This window comes from Camelus dromedarius, chromosome 23, assembly GCF_036321535.1.
Source record: "Camelus dromedarius isolate mCamDro1 chromosome 23, mCamDro1.pat, whole genome shotgun sequence".
NCBI classification, from domain to species: domain Eukaryota; kingdom Metazoa; phylum Chordata; class Mammalia; order Artiodactyla; family Camelidae; genus Camelus; species Camelus dromedarius.
In genome coordinates this window covers 28,557,500-28,574,181 of record NC_087458.1, presented here as the reverse complement: position 1 = coordinate 28,574,181, position 16,682 = coordinate 28,557,500, and the positions used below count along the sequence as shown (strand labels likewise).

The following is a 16,682-nucleotide window of genomic DNA, read 5'->3' as shown; positions in this document are numbered from 1 at the left end:
TCGGTCACCAGTGGCGTAACTGCCAGCCAGTGGCCCCTTAATCCTTACGTGATTGAACTGTTGTGTCACTATTGACTGGCCTCTTTTTCAAACATTCCAGCAGCAGCATGCCACTTGTCTGTTCATTACTTTGTAGATTCCTTTGCAGCTCTTCTCTCTTGGCACGGCCACTCAGCGCAGGCACCGCCCGAGAATCTGGAGCGTAATTTTTTCTTTTATATCCTCTTCTTCAACCATCTCATCTATTTCTGCAAACTCCACTATAATCTTTATACACATGATTTCTTAGATACACATACGTAATCCTGATTCCGAACTTCACCCTTCAGCCCAGCTTTAATCTAGCTGTCATACGCTTCTGCATCTCAGCCTGTCTGTCAGTTCTCTCTCCCTGCGTGCTCCCTGCCATGTTCTCCATCTCCAGCAACCCTGTCGTCATTCTCGATAAGTCAGCAAAGCTGGAAAGCTCGGGGTCAGCTTGAATTTCTGTCTCCCAGCTCCCGTCTGTTCTCCATCCTCTAACTTCTGTCAGGTCCCGCTGACTCTTCTGTGGTGTCAGGCACTGCTGTAGTTCCTGCTCTAGTCACAGGGGTTCTTCAGCTTTTCCTCTGTTAATTCAGTCTGATGGTCGTTCCAGATACTTCCCAGGTGCACACTGACAGAACCACTCATCCCCTTGTCTGTGTTCCTAGTCCACCTTCCCGCTTGAGGAGTTTCATCACAGCTAATTTTACATGCTCCCTCCTGTGGGTACAAACCCCACTGTGTCCCAGTGCCTGGTCAGGTGCTGGAAGTACTAGGTGCCCAATACTTACATTTTGAATTTAATCTGGTTGTTGGTTCATAATTTCAAAGAAGGGAACTGTGGCTCAGATAAGAGGTTTATTTCTTGAAAGGGCAGCCGGTGGAGAAAATACAAAGTGAGCATTTGGTGATTTGGTGGAAGTCCAGTTCTCGATTTGTATCAAAAGTGGTTTACAGAGCAATGGAGAACATTGATAAAAGCCACAATGTTATATTCAGGAACTATTTCGAGAAGTAATGCTTTTGAGAACAAATAAGGTCATTCATGTTTGGTAGAGACCAAAACGGAAAGGAGACATTTTAGAGTAGAAGATTATAGTGCAGTAGTGCTTAAGAGATCAAAAGGTTGAAAGTTTCCAGAAAGGCAGGGTGAAATCAGTCTCTTTCTTCCCTAGGCTGCTAGTTCAATTGACGCTGAAGACGGGCTGAGGTTCATGCAGGAGATGATTGAATTGTCAAGTCAGCAGCAGAAAGAGCAGCAGCTGCCGCCGCGGGCGGTGCAGATTGTCTCGCACCCGTTTTTTGGCCGCGTGGTGTTAACCGCTGGGCCCGCCCAGTTCGGGCTGGATCTGTCTAAGCATAAAGAGGTGTGTGCGCGTACGATATGCTTGTTGAAACTGAGTTGAAATGTTACCCAACTGTTGTCTGATTTCTTAGTCTCTTTTCTGATTTAGTAGTTTTAACTGATTTTAAACACCTAAATATTCAATCTTCCAAATTAAAGGAGATTAAAATTAAACGGGTATCTTGAAAACATTGAGTTGTAATTTATGTATGCAATATGGTTATAGAATTTTACTTAAAATGTTGTTCAGATACTGTCAAAGACTTGGTCTGTTCTCTAATTCAGTGCTGTTAATTTATCTAAAAATGGTTTTCAGACTTCGTAACTACTAGAACCTTTCTTTGAGCAAACACCTGACTCACAGGCTTAAAGCAGAGAAGGGCTAAAGCAGAGGGTGCCCCGGCCAAATGGCTGTGGAGGGCGTCGGGCGCTGCGGGTCCACTGAGCAAGCCCGGAAGACCACAAAGCTAGTCCATCCTCTGAATTTTAGTGTAGGAAACAAAGACTTACAGAGCTGGGCAGTTCGCACCTTCATATAACCAGCTGGTGGCCGAACTGGCCACTAGGCGGAGCCCGAGTAGCCTGGTGACGCAAAGCCAGTGGGCTTTGAGCTCTGTCGCCCCTAATTTAAACTCTTCCTAGTGTGTGTTTTAAAGCTGGGTGAGTTTATAGACCGATACATCCATTCAGCAACTCTTATTCTAGGAACGGTTTAGGTATTTGTTATATATCAAGTTGATGAAAACCAGCAAAGGTCTGTGCTCTCGTGGAGCTCACGTTCTGGGAGAGAGAAGGATCTTAAGACATCTTTATGTTCACATCTTTAAAATCAGTTCTCTGGTGGATTTAGTTCTTCTAGGAAGAACTGCTTGCAGATTCACGTACAGTAGATCCACTTTTTTCCCTCTTTCAGTAGTTTTTCTAGTTACCAGTGACAGTTTAAAAATAGTTCCCAGCTGTTGTGTGTACAGGGATGTGTATGCAGTGAATCCGCCTACAGGCCTCAACTTGACCACCTACTAACATTGCGTCTTAGAGCAAATTACGTAACTTGGATCTTAGTTTCCCCATATATAAGATGAAAATATTGTCTGTTATTTTGCTCGGAGTCATTTCAAGATCAGGGTTAGTAATTTATGTAAAAATAACTTTATTAACTGTGAAGCACAACAGAAATACTGTTTGGGTAGTAGGATGTGAAAAATGTTCAAAACAAATTTATGCTACATGTATATTAGATGTCTTATTATGTGAAAAGAATGTGGTCTCCTTAAAGCTCTAGAAACTGAATTTTAATGACTAAGGAGTGACTTGATAACAGATTATTTAAATTACCTTTACTTCTGACAGACAAGAGGATTTGTTGCAAGCAGTAAACCATACAATGGTTGTTCAGAGCTTACTAACCCCGAGGCAGTGATGGGGAAAATCGCCCTGATACAAAGGGGACAGTGCATGTTTGCAGAAAAGGCACGCAACATCCAGAATGCTGGGGCCATTGGTGGCATTGTTATCGGTGAGTCATTCTCCATGTCATTGTGTTGAATAGGAGATAATTTTTAGGATTTTTTTCCTTTTATTTTCCAAAATTTTATCAAATAGTTTGTCATATTATTTTTACTTTACTTAGACAGAATAATGGATGAGTAATCCAATAACTCTCATTAATTGGTACCTACCTCATATCTTGTTGGAAAGTCTAGATTTGCGTTTCTGTACATTAATGCCGGTAAAAGTACTTGGGGTCAAGTGTGAAGGTGTGATGGGGGTGAGTGGTAAAAAAGCACCCAGTACGATGGGTGAGAAAATATGCCCACGAGATCCAAAGCCTTGTAGGGGCAAAAATTACACCCTGCCACCTCCAGTGGGGAGCCACTAAAAATGCCCGTTCCTCGACATAGATGCAGACTTTGGGGTCAGGACCAAGGGTGCAGTTCCTGACTCTGCCACAAAATCGTGGTATAACCTTGGCCCAGCTTTAGTTTCTTAATCCGTTTATTCAGTAGAATATTTGTTGAGCTCCAGTGAAAATGGTAGTAAGTGCCTTTTAAGTGGTTGTTAAGTTTTGAAGGTAACATATATAACATTTCTTATAATCGCTGACATATCATAGCTATAGGTACTAGTTCCTAGCGAATTTTTATCTCCTTGGGTCTTTTCCCATTGAAATTACAAACTTCAAATTATTTTACCCATGTATTTCAGCCAGTGTGTTTGCTATTTTATTTTTCATTTAAAAAAAAATCACTGTTATCATGACAAGCAGGCCATGACTGTCAGGGAAAATATAAATTTTTCTGTGCTTTGAGCAAATAGGAGTTTACATTCAGAAAAAACCGGAAGACCTGAGGTCACGTTCCTGTTTGTAGCGTTAGTTCTTCTGCCCAGTTTGCCTCACAGGAGAAATCCATTTTGAATTTGTTTCTAAGTAGGGTAGATCCCCTTTTTGAATTTAAGGTAAATAAAATGAAGAGATTTAAAATAAAATAGTAGGATTTCTTTCAGTGAAGAATTATTTACTATTCCTTTTGCTTAGCCCATATGGGCACTCCAGTGTTGAATTTAATGAATGCGTAAATTTCCTTAGTTAAGGAAGGAGAAATTCTGCTTAATGACTTAAATCAGCAGTTAGCAAACTACAGCCTGCAGGCCAAGTTCAGCTCACTGCCTGTTTTTGTGCGTAACAGTTTTATTAGAACACACATGTCAGTTTGTTTAGACATCATTTATGACTGCTTTTAAGGCTATCGTGGTGGAGTTGAGTGGTTGCAGCAGCGAACGACAAAGGCTAAAATAAAATATTCGCTGTCTGGCCAGTTACAGCTCAAGTTTGCTGAGGCCTCATTTAGATCATCTTTTTATCCTTGGTTATTTTTCATACTGAGATTGTTTTTATTGAAGAATTTAATAGCTTGCCATCACTCTCATTGTGAACATCTCTTACTAAGACTTTAAAAATATTAAAAATAAAGTCTGGAACATATGCAGACTGTTTTAGATTTCCCCTATTTTTTGGTGAAGTTTGATTCTCATGGTGTCCTGTACGCTACACGGTTTGTCAAGTCAAATGTTCTCATCAGTCGCTGTTAGTTACGGGACCCTTTGCTGAGTTCTGTGGGTAAATAAGCGGCAATGATCCTTATTTTCAGAAAATTTAATTTGCAGAGGGAAACTTTATTGTGTTGTAACTTCTCTCCCCTAAGTCTTTTTGTTTCTGATGAAGCGTTTCGCTTGGTTTTTACTGGTTTTAATTGTGTTACAAATGAGCACATTAGGACCTGGTTGTTTGTTTATTGCAAGTGCTAAAACTGCAGATCATCCCGGAAATGGTATGGCTGCACGAAACAATCTGTGTAAGCTGGTTTAAGAAGGGATTTTTGTTTACTAGATGGAAGTGGATTATTTTCATTGAACCCAAGAGTAAGAAATACAACGAGTGCTCTAAGGAAGTGGAAATGGGAACTAAAAGTCCTCAGGAACCATGACGGCTGCTGGCATTTCCTCATCTCCCTGTCTCTCTCTCTGCGTCCTCCTGGACTCTCCTCTCTGCAGCTCTTTGCGGTTCTTTTTCATTCTGCAGCTTCTCACCAGCCTGCTCCCTCTTTGCTTATCAGTTCCAAAATGACCATTCCAAAATTGCCACCTTAGCCATGAGTCTATGTGACTTAACTGGACCTCTGCCCACTGCTAACCGAAGCAGTCTTTCTGTGTGCCGCTTCCACGTTGTCCAGAGAGACTGAGGGTCAGAGAGCCATCCTTTGTCTAATCAGTAATTGCTAAGGGGGTGGGTTCTTCATGGTGTTCTCCACATAGAGAGAATTAGCAGGTCCTGTCCGCACGCGCTCTCTGAGCAGGGACAGGCAGGTTCTCCAGGGAGGCCGGCATGTGAGATTAGGGCTGGCCGTGACCGGCGTCGCCAGTAAAACTGTATTTAGCAGCCCCACTACTGTTACTTAGCCAGTGTCAACTAACGGTAGATTTCATTTAACTTACAGAGGAAAAACCACAATAGTCATAATTTTTCTTTGCAAACACTATATTAAAAGGGACTGTCAGTGTGTAGTTTGGTAAAGCAATATAATGCCAGAGGAAATCTTAGACAACAATGAAATTTCGTATTTCTGTCATTTTAATTCAAGTCTTAGAATTTTTCCATTTTTAGGCTTTTTCATAAGCATATGAAATTTTTATAGTCATAATCATAGAATTTTTGTGTTCCGCCGTTTTATGTAATAATAACATTTTTCTCTGTGTTCCATCGAGTAGTTCACTGTAAATTTACTTACAATAGTTTACAGTTGTTCACGGTTACAAAAAGCACTCCAAGTAAATTTTTTGGGCGTAGATCATTTTGCTTCTTTTGAATTATTTCCTCGGGATAAATTTCTGGGAGTACAATTAGTGGGCCCCAAGAGTGATTGTTGTTATAGTTCTTGATGCATAAAACCAATGCCGTCAGCAGGTGAAAAACAGTAAAGGTTGGTAGGTAGACCCTTTTAATGGAGGAACGTCTTTCTGTTTGCCGTGTTCACTTCTGGCCAGATGACAATGAGGGGAGCAGCAGCGACACGGCGCCTCTGTTCCAGATGGCCGGTGACGGGAAGGACACGGATGACATCCAGATCCCCATGCTGTTCCTCTTCAGTAAAGAAGGGAGCATCATACTGGACGCTATCCGGGAATACGAGGAGGTCGAGGTGCTCCTTTCTGACAAAGCAAAAGATCGAGGTAAGGGTTACAAAACAAGCAAAAAAACACTTGTTTTCAGCTTAACATTAAGTTTACTAATTTGATAATGAAGATGAGTTACCAAAAAATTATTTATGGTTCACTGGTAAAAGAAGTAAAAATTTTTAGAAGGTGGTTTCAAAATACGTTTTTCTTTTGGAAATAAAAGTAGTGAAACATTTACTTAGCTTTGTTTGCCGAGTTGGAATGTTTTGAGAATTATATTTTTATATGTAATTTATATTTTTTGCTGTGATTCTGCCCAGTGATAAAAATACACGAGATTACACTGAGAGTCATTTTTAACATCCACAGACGTTCACCATTCAATTTCACTGATCCTGCATCTTCCATTTCTTTTATGAGGAATAAAAAGAGGTTGTATAGAATGCTGTTGTATGTAACAATGGCTGGGTCTCACCACGCCACCTGTAATCAGATGACCACTGTCTCAGTGCAGGCAGTAGAAGCCTAGCAGCTTCTCTCCACCGAAACCTACGTTTATCACGTACGTGTTTGTAAGTTACAAGAGTTGCACACGCCTGGCCTGAAAAACAAGATAGCATGCCTTAATTCATGAGTGTCTAGTCCTCTCTGGGCCAACATGTTTGTTAGTAATTTGAAAGCTCCTTGAAACCCAAATTACTGTGTGAATGCAAGGTCTTGCTAGTACCCTTTTATAGCTTCACACCAGGGATAGAGGAGAAATTCGAGGAAAGGTGGACCGTCAGACATAGGCTGTGACCCTGTGTGACGGCCGTCTTTCTCACCCGCTGGAGACAACTGCAGAGAGGGCTCTACCCATCCCAGCCCTGGATAAAGCCATGTACTTTGTACAGGGCTGTTGGATCCCCTGGGATGTTTGGCAGATGTGTAGGAAACTGATTCAATTCAGTATAACTTCCAAGTGGAACAATTTTAAAAAAAAAGAAAGGTTTAGAGATAATCTAGCACTAGCCAAGTCAGTGTTTCATCTTGTCTTCTTGTTTTGCTTTTTTCTTCTTTGCGATTCATTCAGATGTCGACTATTTAAGCACTATGGAGTGAGTAGGATGGATGGCTGAAAGGATGTATAAACAGAAACAGAACAAAATAGAAAGGATTTCTGGTCTTCTTAAATCCTCCTGTGTGCCTTTTCTGAGCCCTTTTGTTCAACTCAGATCTTCTTTCCTGTGTATATGCATTTAGGCACATTGGACACAGGCAAATTATTATTCCATATAACTCTTTAATGCCTTTGCTTTCTCCCCCCTATTCTGTGCTACCATTGGAATTTCAGCAGCAATATTAAAAGGTAAAATGATTCCAAGCTACATTATCAATAGTAGTAAGTATCTTGCGTTAATAATCCTTAAATCATATATATGTATGTGTGTATGTGTGTATACACACGTATATACACACATGCATGTGCACATATGTATATATTGGTTCAGTGGCCACCTTGATAATACCTGATTTCATGTAGAGGATTAGATTTCTATTTTCATGTCTAGTCAGCTGTCCCATAATGATAATTTTGTCGATCCTATCAAAGCAATTCCTGTGAATTAAATACCTCATCTGCTAGGTGGATTCGCTAGCCCATACCCATGCGAGAGTCACTCTGACAAAGACGTTGTTATGGCATGTGTTACTTTTGATCACTTTTTATTTGAATGCAGGTGTATAATGTTTAAAAAAACCATATGTGTGTAAGGGTGTTTGGAGTTAGGACTATGAGATTAAGGTAAAGCATGTGCTTCCTTTGCCAGAGAAAGGATATGAGAAAAGATCAATTCTATTACCAAAATTAAAAAAAAATTCTAAGTATTCCCTTAAGGACCTTTATTTAAATTATATTTTTTAAGAAGTTTTGATAACCTGTAAAATTTCTGAACTCTGATTCTGTTGTAGAGTGATCTTTTTGGCAAAAACGTCTTGGAAAATCTCCCCCTTTTTGTATAGGTTTTTCAAGAACTGTATGGCATTACTAACTAAATCAGCAACAAGTTACAGCAGAATAGTCAGTGTAACAAAAATCAGTGATAATAGTTTTGTTAAATCAACTGCTTCATTCACTTAGGAAGGTACTCTGAGTTGCCGCCCAGCAGCGGTCATCCGTGGGTTGTCCTGTGCCGTTAATGCATGCGTCAGTGTTTCTCTTCTGCATCAGAATCAGCTGACGTACTTGTCAAAAGTGTAGATTCCTGAGTTCCACTCCAGAATATTGAATCAGGGTCTCTGAAAAGCAAGGGATCATAATCTGAAATTTTAAACAAGCATCTTAATCTTAGTTCATCGCACTCAGCTACACTTTGAGAAGCACTGAACAAGACGAAGGAGCACCTCCTTTTTCTTTTCCTATCTCGCAGCTCTGTACCTGGCCGTCCTGTGCCGAGGCACTAGGTAGGAGTATGTAAGCACACCAGACAGCAGCGTCCTTCAAATCTGATGGGTACAGTGTCCTCCAGAGTTCCCTTCTAAACAGCTCATTCTGCAAATACACCTTCCCTCACACAGTCCCACCGTTTTGACTGAGAGCAATTCTTCCCACGTGCTAATACAGAAAATAGAAACCCCAGAACAAAGCCCCTACTCCCACTCTCACCTTCTAATTCTGACGAAAAGTCTCAGCCATTAACGTAGAAATACCTGCAACAGCGCTGTCTGCTGGCAGAAATGTTCGGATACCTTATTACACGTCCTTCTTCAGAAGAAAAGCGTTGGTAGTTCATCAGGTGGGAATGGTGCTTCTGGGGTCAAAGCAGCCACGCTTCTGGAAGTTACGTTATGCACACAAGTGTTGATGTCATGTCCCTCTGTGTCCTGTCTTGGAATTTTAAGAGTTTGTAAAGGTACTTAATGCCCACCCTGTGCCCACACACGAAAGGCACCGCGTTGTTAACCTTTAGCTCCAAGTTGAAGCAGTTTGCAATTAAGATTCAATTGCCTTTTCTCAATAGTATTTCTCAAGGGGGAAGAGAAATCAGCATTTTAAGGTTTCAGTACATTGTCATGCTTGTACTCACAGTGTCGGCTCAGTGCCGCAGGAGCTGTGGACAGGGGTTTTCAGGTCTTCTCCTGTGCTCGTGTCTCTCTGGTAAAGGGCAGACCGAGGAAATGGGAGGAAGAAAAGAACGGTCCCATGGTTGGAACTGCTCAAGTCTGGCAGTGTCACTTTTCCTAAGACTACCGCCCACTGAACTTGGCTGGGGTGAATCTGTCCTACAGTTGATCTGTAGAATGTAGATTGCTCTCGGGCAGGATTTGAGTCTGAGAAGAAAAATGAAGTATATAAGCAGATGTCCTCTGCCTGGAAAGGGGCGTCTGAAACATTCTTGTTAGCAGAGTCGGTACTTGAGCCGCTGGCCTCTCTCCCCCGACCCCGACGTGTCTTCTCTTCCACCTTTGCATTTGCTCACCTCTCCCCTCTTTCTAGAAATGCCTTGTCAGCCCCTGCCCCGCTCCCATGGCCTTTTCCTCTTTATGGACATTTAGGCATCCTAAATACCCAGGTTTAAATGCTACCTTCTTTATGAAATTTTCTCTTATTCTCCGAGGTATAATTTAAGAACATCTTTTTTTTTTTAATTGAAGTCTAGTCAGTTTACAATGTTGTGTCAATTTCTGGTGTGTGGCACAATGCTTCAGTCACGCATGAACACACACACGTTTATTTTCATATTTAAGAACATCTTCTTAACGTGGTTGTACTGTGACATTTAGATGACATCACACTTCTTCCCCTGTTTCTCACCTCTGTATTCCTTCTGTCCATAAATGCTGGTCGTAGAGATGAATGAATGGTTGTGGACCATCCACTCTAAGTCTTTGCCCAGGTGCCCTTGTCCTCTTATGATTAAAACTCCATAGTTCTCTTTGTATCTTGAGATTTTCTTCGTTCTGCCTTTGCTTCCTGTGTTTCTGATAGACCATGACTGACTTTAGTGATGCAGTCATTGCACTCTTGGGGCTGCGCTCCTGCTCGCTGGGGACGGTGACAGCGGGCACCTCAGGGTGCAGATTTGTAGCCGTGTGGTGGGACCTCTTTTTTTTTTGACTCCTCCAGCTGCCGTTTTTACTTTGCTGATTGTTCCACTTTGCAGAATATCAAATAGTCTTATATATTTTGATCTGTTTGGGGCTTGTTCTTCTTTTCTGCTAATCTACGTGCCAACAATAAAACCGTTTGCTGTTTTGAATAAATTTTAATATCTGATAAGGCAGCTCTCCTCTCACTAACTTGACTTCTCTGATGTATATCCTTCCGTAGAAAGTTTAAAATGATTCTGTTCGGTCCCAAAAGAAAACAAAAAGACGTAGAAATGGGATTCATTTTGAAATTGTGTAACTGCACGCTTCACATATAAATAGGAAGATTTTGTTAAATATTAAGGCTTTCCATCAGGAACATCCACTTACCTATGAGTTTAATCAGATCTTGTTTGTTTTCATAGAGATTTTATAGTGTTAAGCAAGATGGGCCTTGTACTTTTCAAAATAAATTTATTCTGTGTTTTGTAGCTTTTATTTTTATTGTGAAAAGGGTACTTAATTTATTTCTAACCAGTTACGGCTGCTACAGAGGGGTTACTGGTGTTTGCCTGTTTACCTTATTTTTACCCTCCTTATCAAATTCTTTTACTGTCTTAATAGTGTCTTTGAAAACTGAGTTGCTCTGAGTGTAAATGTGCAGCACAATCAAAGCGCAGACGGCTCGCTCTTTCCTCCCCCCGCGGGTGCACGGGCTGCTCTGCTTCCTTACGCTGCTTTACTAGCTACACGTCCAAAGTAGCAGGACACGATATGTAACCCGAGGGTCACGTTTTGCCAACAGCGCAATCTTTATTACTAGATGAAACAGCCCTACACCTTTTCCTCTCCTTCTACCTAGATTAATAAGATGTAGAAGGAAGCTGGAAGGTTTTTCTTTTCACTCTCCCTCAACTTAGGGTAGCTGCGCATGAGTGAGCTTGAAGCAGGCAGACACTTCTTTGGGCTCCATCATGGTTTCCCTAATTGTCAAGTTTAAGTGTACCTTTTCCACAGCCGAGAGAATGTGTGGGAGCTTCTCCCTTTGTCCCCTTCCCCACCAGCACCCCCCGCCGAAGAACTTGCTTAAACGCCCCTAGTCAGGTGACCCTCCCTGGTCGGGGTGTACGTACACCCCCTCCTCTGCTGTCCCCCACACTTGGATTTCCTTCTGTTTTTCTGCTTTTATAATAGGTCCATTTTCCCTTCCTTCTTTACTAGTTAACTCTGATTATTTTTAAAATCTCAGATGAGGTGTCACTTTCTGAAGGAAATCCTCAAGTCTTATTCTTTCCTGACACCGTAACACGTGTCCCAGAGTTTTCTGTTTATTTGTGTGATTATTCGTAAACGTCTCCAGAAAGGCAGTGCCACACAGTGGACACGCGTAAGATCTTTGCCAGCTGACCGACTACAGAATCTGAGGAGGATGCAGCATGTGAGCGTCAGTGCTGTTGAAGTACCTCTGTAGGAACCCTAAAAATGCCTCTGGCGGTGCTACTGTATATTCATTACAAAAGATTTAACCTGCTCTTCAGCCTTCCAGTGGGCTCTGTGATTATATCTTATAATTCACAGACCTCCAGTAATGGAATAGATGTTTTGTAAATAATCTCAGTTCTTGTGTTTATGAAACTTTTATTCAGTCAACCACATTAATATCATTAAATTCAACATTTTGCATTATCCCCACTTCATGGCTTGCTGAGTGGGAATTTCACTTTTCAAAGGAATATTATTTTAAAATACAGCAATGGTATGTGCTGTTTAAAATTGATTCTGTTTCATATGTTCTGATGTGCAGGTTTTTTTGAATTTGGGTATTTCATAAATTTTAGACATCCAGTGCAAAGGTACATGAATTTTAACAGTATCATTGTTTAGTATATTTCTTGGCATTTACTAATACCCAGTGAAGGCAGTCTTGTCAGTTATTAGAGTCATTCCTTTCAGTTTCAAAGAACATTTATTTTCAAATGTTACATTTTGCAAAATGAATGTACAAAATGAATGTGATTGCTTTATTACAAGGCAGTCTTTTACCCTTCGATGTTAATGTTCACCATTCCGCATTAACATGATTTTCTTTAACTTTCATTTTTTCGTTTTATTGCAAAAATCAGTGTGCTTTTGCAAGTCTGATAGTCCATGTTTTGAGGGGGAGAGTAGCATGAATTTGTTTCTTTCACATACAGATCCTGACTTGGAAACGGAAGAACCGCCATCCTCTGAAAATGACTCTCAGAATCAGAGTGCTGAACAGATCGTGTCAAGTTCTCAGGAGGTTGGTTTGGTTGACCAAGAGTCTCCTGAAGAAAGTTCTCCAAACTCTCACCCAGAATCATCATCTCCAGCAGACACGGACATTGCTGCAGGCGTTTCTCCTTCTGAACAGAATTCTAATCCCGCAGAAAACCATGAGACTACGAGTCTTGATGGCGAATGTACAGATCTAGATAACCAGCTTCAAGAGCAATCAGAAACTGAGGAGGATTCCAATCCTAACATTAGCTGGGGTAAAAAGGGCCAGCCTATAGACGCCATATTAGCAGACTGGAACGAAGATATAGAAGCGTTTGAAATGATGGAGAAGGATGAGCTCTGACTCACCAGAGTCTCCCTGGTGGTAGGTATTTAAAAAGAAAAGGTAAACTGTGGTTAACAGACACCCTGAGGCGAAGCAGGCTCTCTCATGGGAGACTCTTAAGTGCGGTGACGAGCAACCCCGTTCTGACCGGGAGAACTAGTTACCATAGGGATCTGGAGCATGCTGTGTTAGAACTGACCTTGTTTAAAACTGTCCCATCAAAAATGGAAACTCACAGGCCCCCCCTCAGGTGACAGCACCGCACCACCCTGCAGCACCTCAGGCCAGGGCGAGATTAGCGGGCATTCCTAGGAGCCAGATTCCTGCCGTCTCTGGATAGATAAGAAATTCCCTTAACTCTGAGATGGGGAATACGAATTTGTAGATGTTTCTAAAGGAAGCTCGGCTTTCTTGCTTCGGGGGTCAGAGGCTCTTTGGGGAAGACACGTATGAGTATTGTGGGCATTCGGGTTATGCTGCCTTCACAAAAACAAAGCGACCTGAGAGGGTATGAAGCAAGTGCATTCACGGGGCAGACGGCCTTTGCTCGTCACTGTCAGTTGCCTCATTGTGTCACATGATCGAGATGACTTGATTTTTCCCCTCTTAACCATGTCCTTTTCCTTTAAACCAAAGGCAAAGCCAGTGTACTTTCTCAGTGAGTTCTCTGCATAAAGACTAATCATTGGGACCAGGTAAAAAGGTCATATGACATATTGTGGAAATTGGTTACTTAATACTTTTGAAAAATGGAGCAAGGGAGAAACTATAATGTTGCAATATGAACTTGCCATTGGGCCTTCCACAGGGAAAGCTGTGACTACTCTGAAACGGAACTTGAGGTTATGTATCCTGCTAGGGCAAATTAGAAGTCTTTTCCAGTTCATTTCTTTGGAGGTGACTGCCTCCAGCCATCAGCCTTACTCCATCCCATGTTTAGTATGCATTTTGAGCCACAAGGCCTGCGTTGCCAATAGCTGAAGACATTTTGTTCCATTTTCCTGTCCTAGGGAGCCATGATAAAACTGTGGTAGTGATCTGAAAATGCTGGGGTAACTACTATTTTTCCTCCTTTGAGACTATGGTTTCTAAAAGTTGTACCTAAGGAGCCTGTCATGTTTTCTGTTGAATCATGGTTTTTAAGTTTGCTTTTAAAAAAAAAAAATCCTTCTGATATGGACTTGAAAACTAGTCTCTGGTGACCAGTGTAGAGAGCACAGCAGCAGCTAACGTGTAGCCACAGCTTAATGAGAATTAACACCCCCCTTTCTTCTCGGTGGCAGTCTGCTGCTGGCCACATTTAAGTTTAAAAACCTTTTTTACCGATACCTGTAGACAGCCCTGTAGTTGAAATCATGGCTTTACTCATTTTATTTATTTTTTTTAAGCTTACCTGAATCAGTTCTAAAGGAATATTTGAGACTTAGTTTCCTTTTTCTATTCCATGACATTATATAATTACCTTTTCTTAAAACACAGTTTTTGAGGTACTGGTGAACTTAAACTGTATATGGAACTGTTCAAAGAGCAGCAGTGCCATATTGTAGTTATGTATATTCATGTACAGTATGTCATAGATCCCAGGTAAACATATTCTTTTATAAGGGGGTAAATAGCTGCTTTCAAAAATCCCAGCTAAACGTAATTGGGTCGGTGAGCGATAAACCTCATAGAGAATTCACTTGGGGGGAGGGGTGCAGGTAGTATACGAGACCTTTATTGGCCCTTAATTAAACCCAACACTAAAATGGGTATTTTGTCTCTCTGCATGTGAAATTTGGTATAAGAAGGTAGAACTAGAATACATAAAGTATACAGAAGGGTAGACATAGTGCTTCGTTCACCTTAATTGCAAAGCTGCCAGAATAGCTGAAGCTTAATTGCTTGACTTGCCTTGATTTATAGGACTGGGGCTTGGGGAACAGGGGCAGGTGTCCCTGTAAGACTTGGATTACAGAAGCCTTATACACATTAATTTGATTTTGTGTTTGTAGCTCAGAGCTACTGTCGTCTAAACCCAACTTCTAAGTTATCAAAACAATGTAGTTTTACTTCCAGCAGAGACCTTGTGGCATACAAGCTAAAGCCAGCCCACTGCCACGCGTCCTTCCTTTGGCCATTAGGGGGAGCTGTTGCCATTCATTGAGGTCTAGAAGCAAATTGTTCACTTGTTTAGGGAAAAAATGAATCCCTAAAAAAAAAAAAAGAAAAACTTAATAAGTTACACTGAACACCCAGAAGGAATTATACTTGATTTTTCCCTAGCTAAGGAAAGAAAGCATAAGGTTCAGCTTCAAAACTCCAACGTTGTCATTGACTCTCCATTCTTAATTGACATACTGCCACGAAGTTGTTTTCAAGTTCATTAAAAACTTTCAATATTAGGCTTTTCTTAAAATGTTTTGTTTTTTAAATACCTTTTATAGCATGTTATTTACTTCCTAAAAATTCAGGGTGTTGTATGTGACCCTGAATTTTAGAAACATCTGGTCTACCTCAGTTAACGTTGCCTGCATAGAGAGAAGAGCTGACGTGATCACCACAGCCATAACATTGCTTGACTAAGAAGGATTTATACAATGTTTACAAACCTGGAATCAAGTAAGGATTTTATCTGAAAGTTAAAAGTTAGATAGTAGAGAAGGTATTTTATTCAGGTATTTTCAAGTTTTAAAACTTAACTTGTTTACCTACTAAAAATAGCTATAGTTTTTTTCTGCTTAGGAAAGTCCATTGAAACGATATGCCCTAATTTTCAGTACTTTTCCCATGAAGCTTTAGGCGTGAGAGAACTGCAATTTACCAGGTATGTTTGGGGTGGGATATTTGGTTGGGTTGGTTTCCTTTTTTCCTTGTAACTTTTAATAGGCTTCCAGTAGGAATACAAGTGTTGTTTCAGAACAAATTTTTTGACATGATACTTTTTCTTTTCTTTTTTTTTTCCCCACCGTATTGGAGGGTAAAATGAATAATTGTGCACTCTCTGATTTTAACCTAATTACTCTCTCAAGATTTTTTTTAATTTAAATTACCATCACACAGCCCTTTTTATAGTAAAACCAGCATTTGTTCCCTTACCAAACCCCATGCCAAATTCATCATAAAGAAAGCTCAGCACAGGTAATTCAAATAGCACTTACAATTTTAGAGAGGGGGGTGCATTTAGTAAACATTACAACTGGTCGTTTTATGCACAAGGCTTCAGTCAGAACATAGAAAAAAAAACATTCTGTGAATGAAATATTGTATGTTCAGATTTTATAAAAGACATTTTTAAAAGCCCAATTTACAGCCGTATATTTTCTTATGATGTAATTTATGAAAAAGATGTCTGTACTAACAGGTGCTGTAACACTACTGTTGTTGGATTTTATTGTTTGGTGATAAATGTGTACAATATTTCTAAGGGAAACTATGTACTGTGATGTAAAAGTCTGGGCAAAATGTATATAATCCTTGTATATAATTGTGTATTTGGTTATAATTACTGATTGTAAAGATTTAATAAAATATGTAAATATTCTGGTCTCATCTTAATTTTAATTTTTAGCATGACTTCGCATATCTTTATACTTTGATATCTTTAAAATTTTTTTCACCACTCTGCGTTCCCTTTAATTTTTATTTTACCCCAGGGGAGTAAATCTGGGGGACAGCTTAGGGTATAGAAACACAAACATACATTGAACAGTTCCATAACTCAGCTAGTGCCAGACTTTCGGAGTGGAGTTAGAGTTAGTGATTCACAGTGTCCATGTTGGTAACATGTTTATGTTTCAAGTCTACTGATATTTAATAAAACCAGTTAGCCTTTTAATATTGTCATGAAAAGTAACGCTAACCTCTCTCCTGTTAATTCCAGTGAGGCCATTTCCTTGAGCAGCTACTTTCAAATACTGTGATACTAAGCTCTCCATCTGTACTGTTCCAGGGCTTCTGAACACGTATCTTGAAAGACCTAATCATAATCACTATTACGTATTG

At 40.4% G+C, this 16,682-nt stretch overlaps 1 protein-coding gene across 4 annotated transcripts in view; it reads left to right on the top strand.

Moving 5' to 3' along the window:
• EDEM3 (ER degradation enhancing alpha-mannosidase like protein 3) overlaps positions 1-16,235 on the top strand; it is a 60,986-nt gene extending 44,751 nt beyond the window's left edge. For all 4 annotated transcript variants that reach the window (XM_031435598.2, XM_031435599.2, XM_010988510.3 and 1 more), the window contains exons 17-20: positions 1,200-1,391; positions 2,720-2,885; positions 5,912-6,097; positions 12,307-16,235. In XM_031435598.2, the coding sequence (XP_031291458.1) occupies positions 1,200-1,391; positions 2,720-2,885; positions 5,912-6,097; positions 12,307-12,716 (954 nt within the window). In that variant the 3' untranslated portion in view covers positions 12,717-16,235. The remainder of the gene's footprint in view (positions 1-1,199; positions 1,392-2,719; positions 2,886-5,911; positions 6,098-12,306) is intronic.
• Positions 16,236-16,682: the final 447 nt, after the last annotated feature.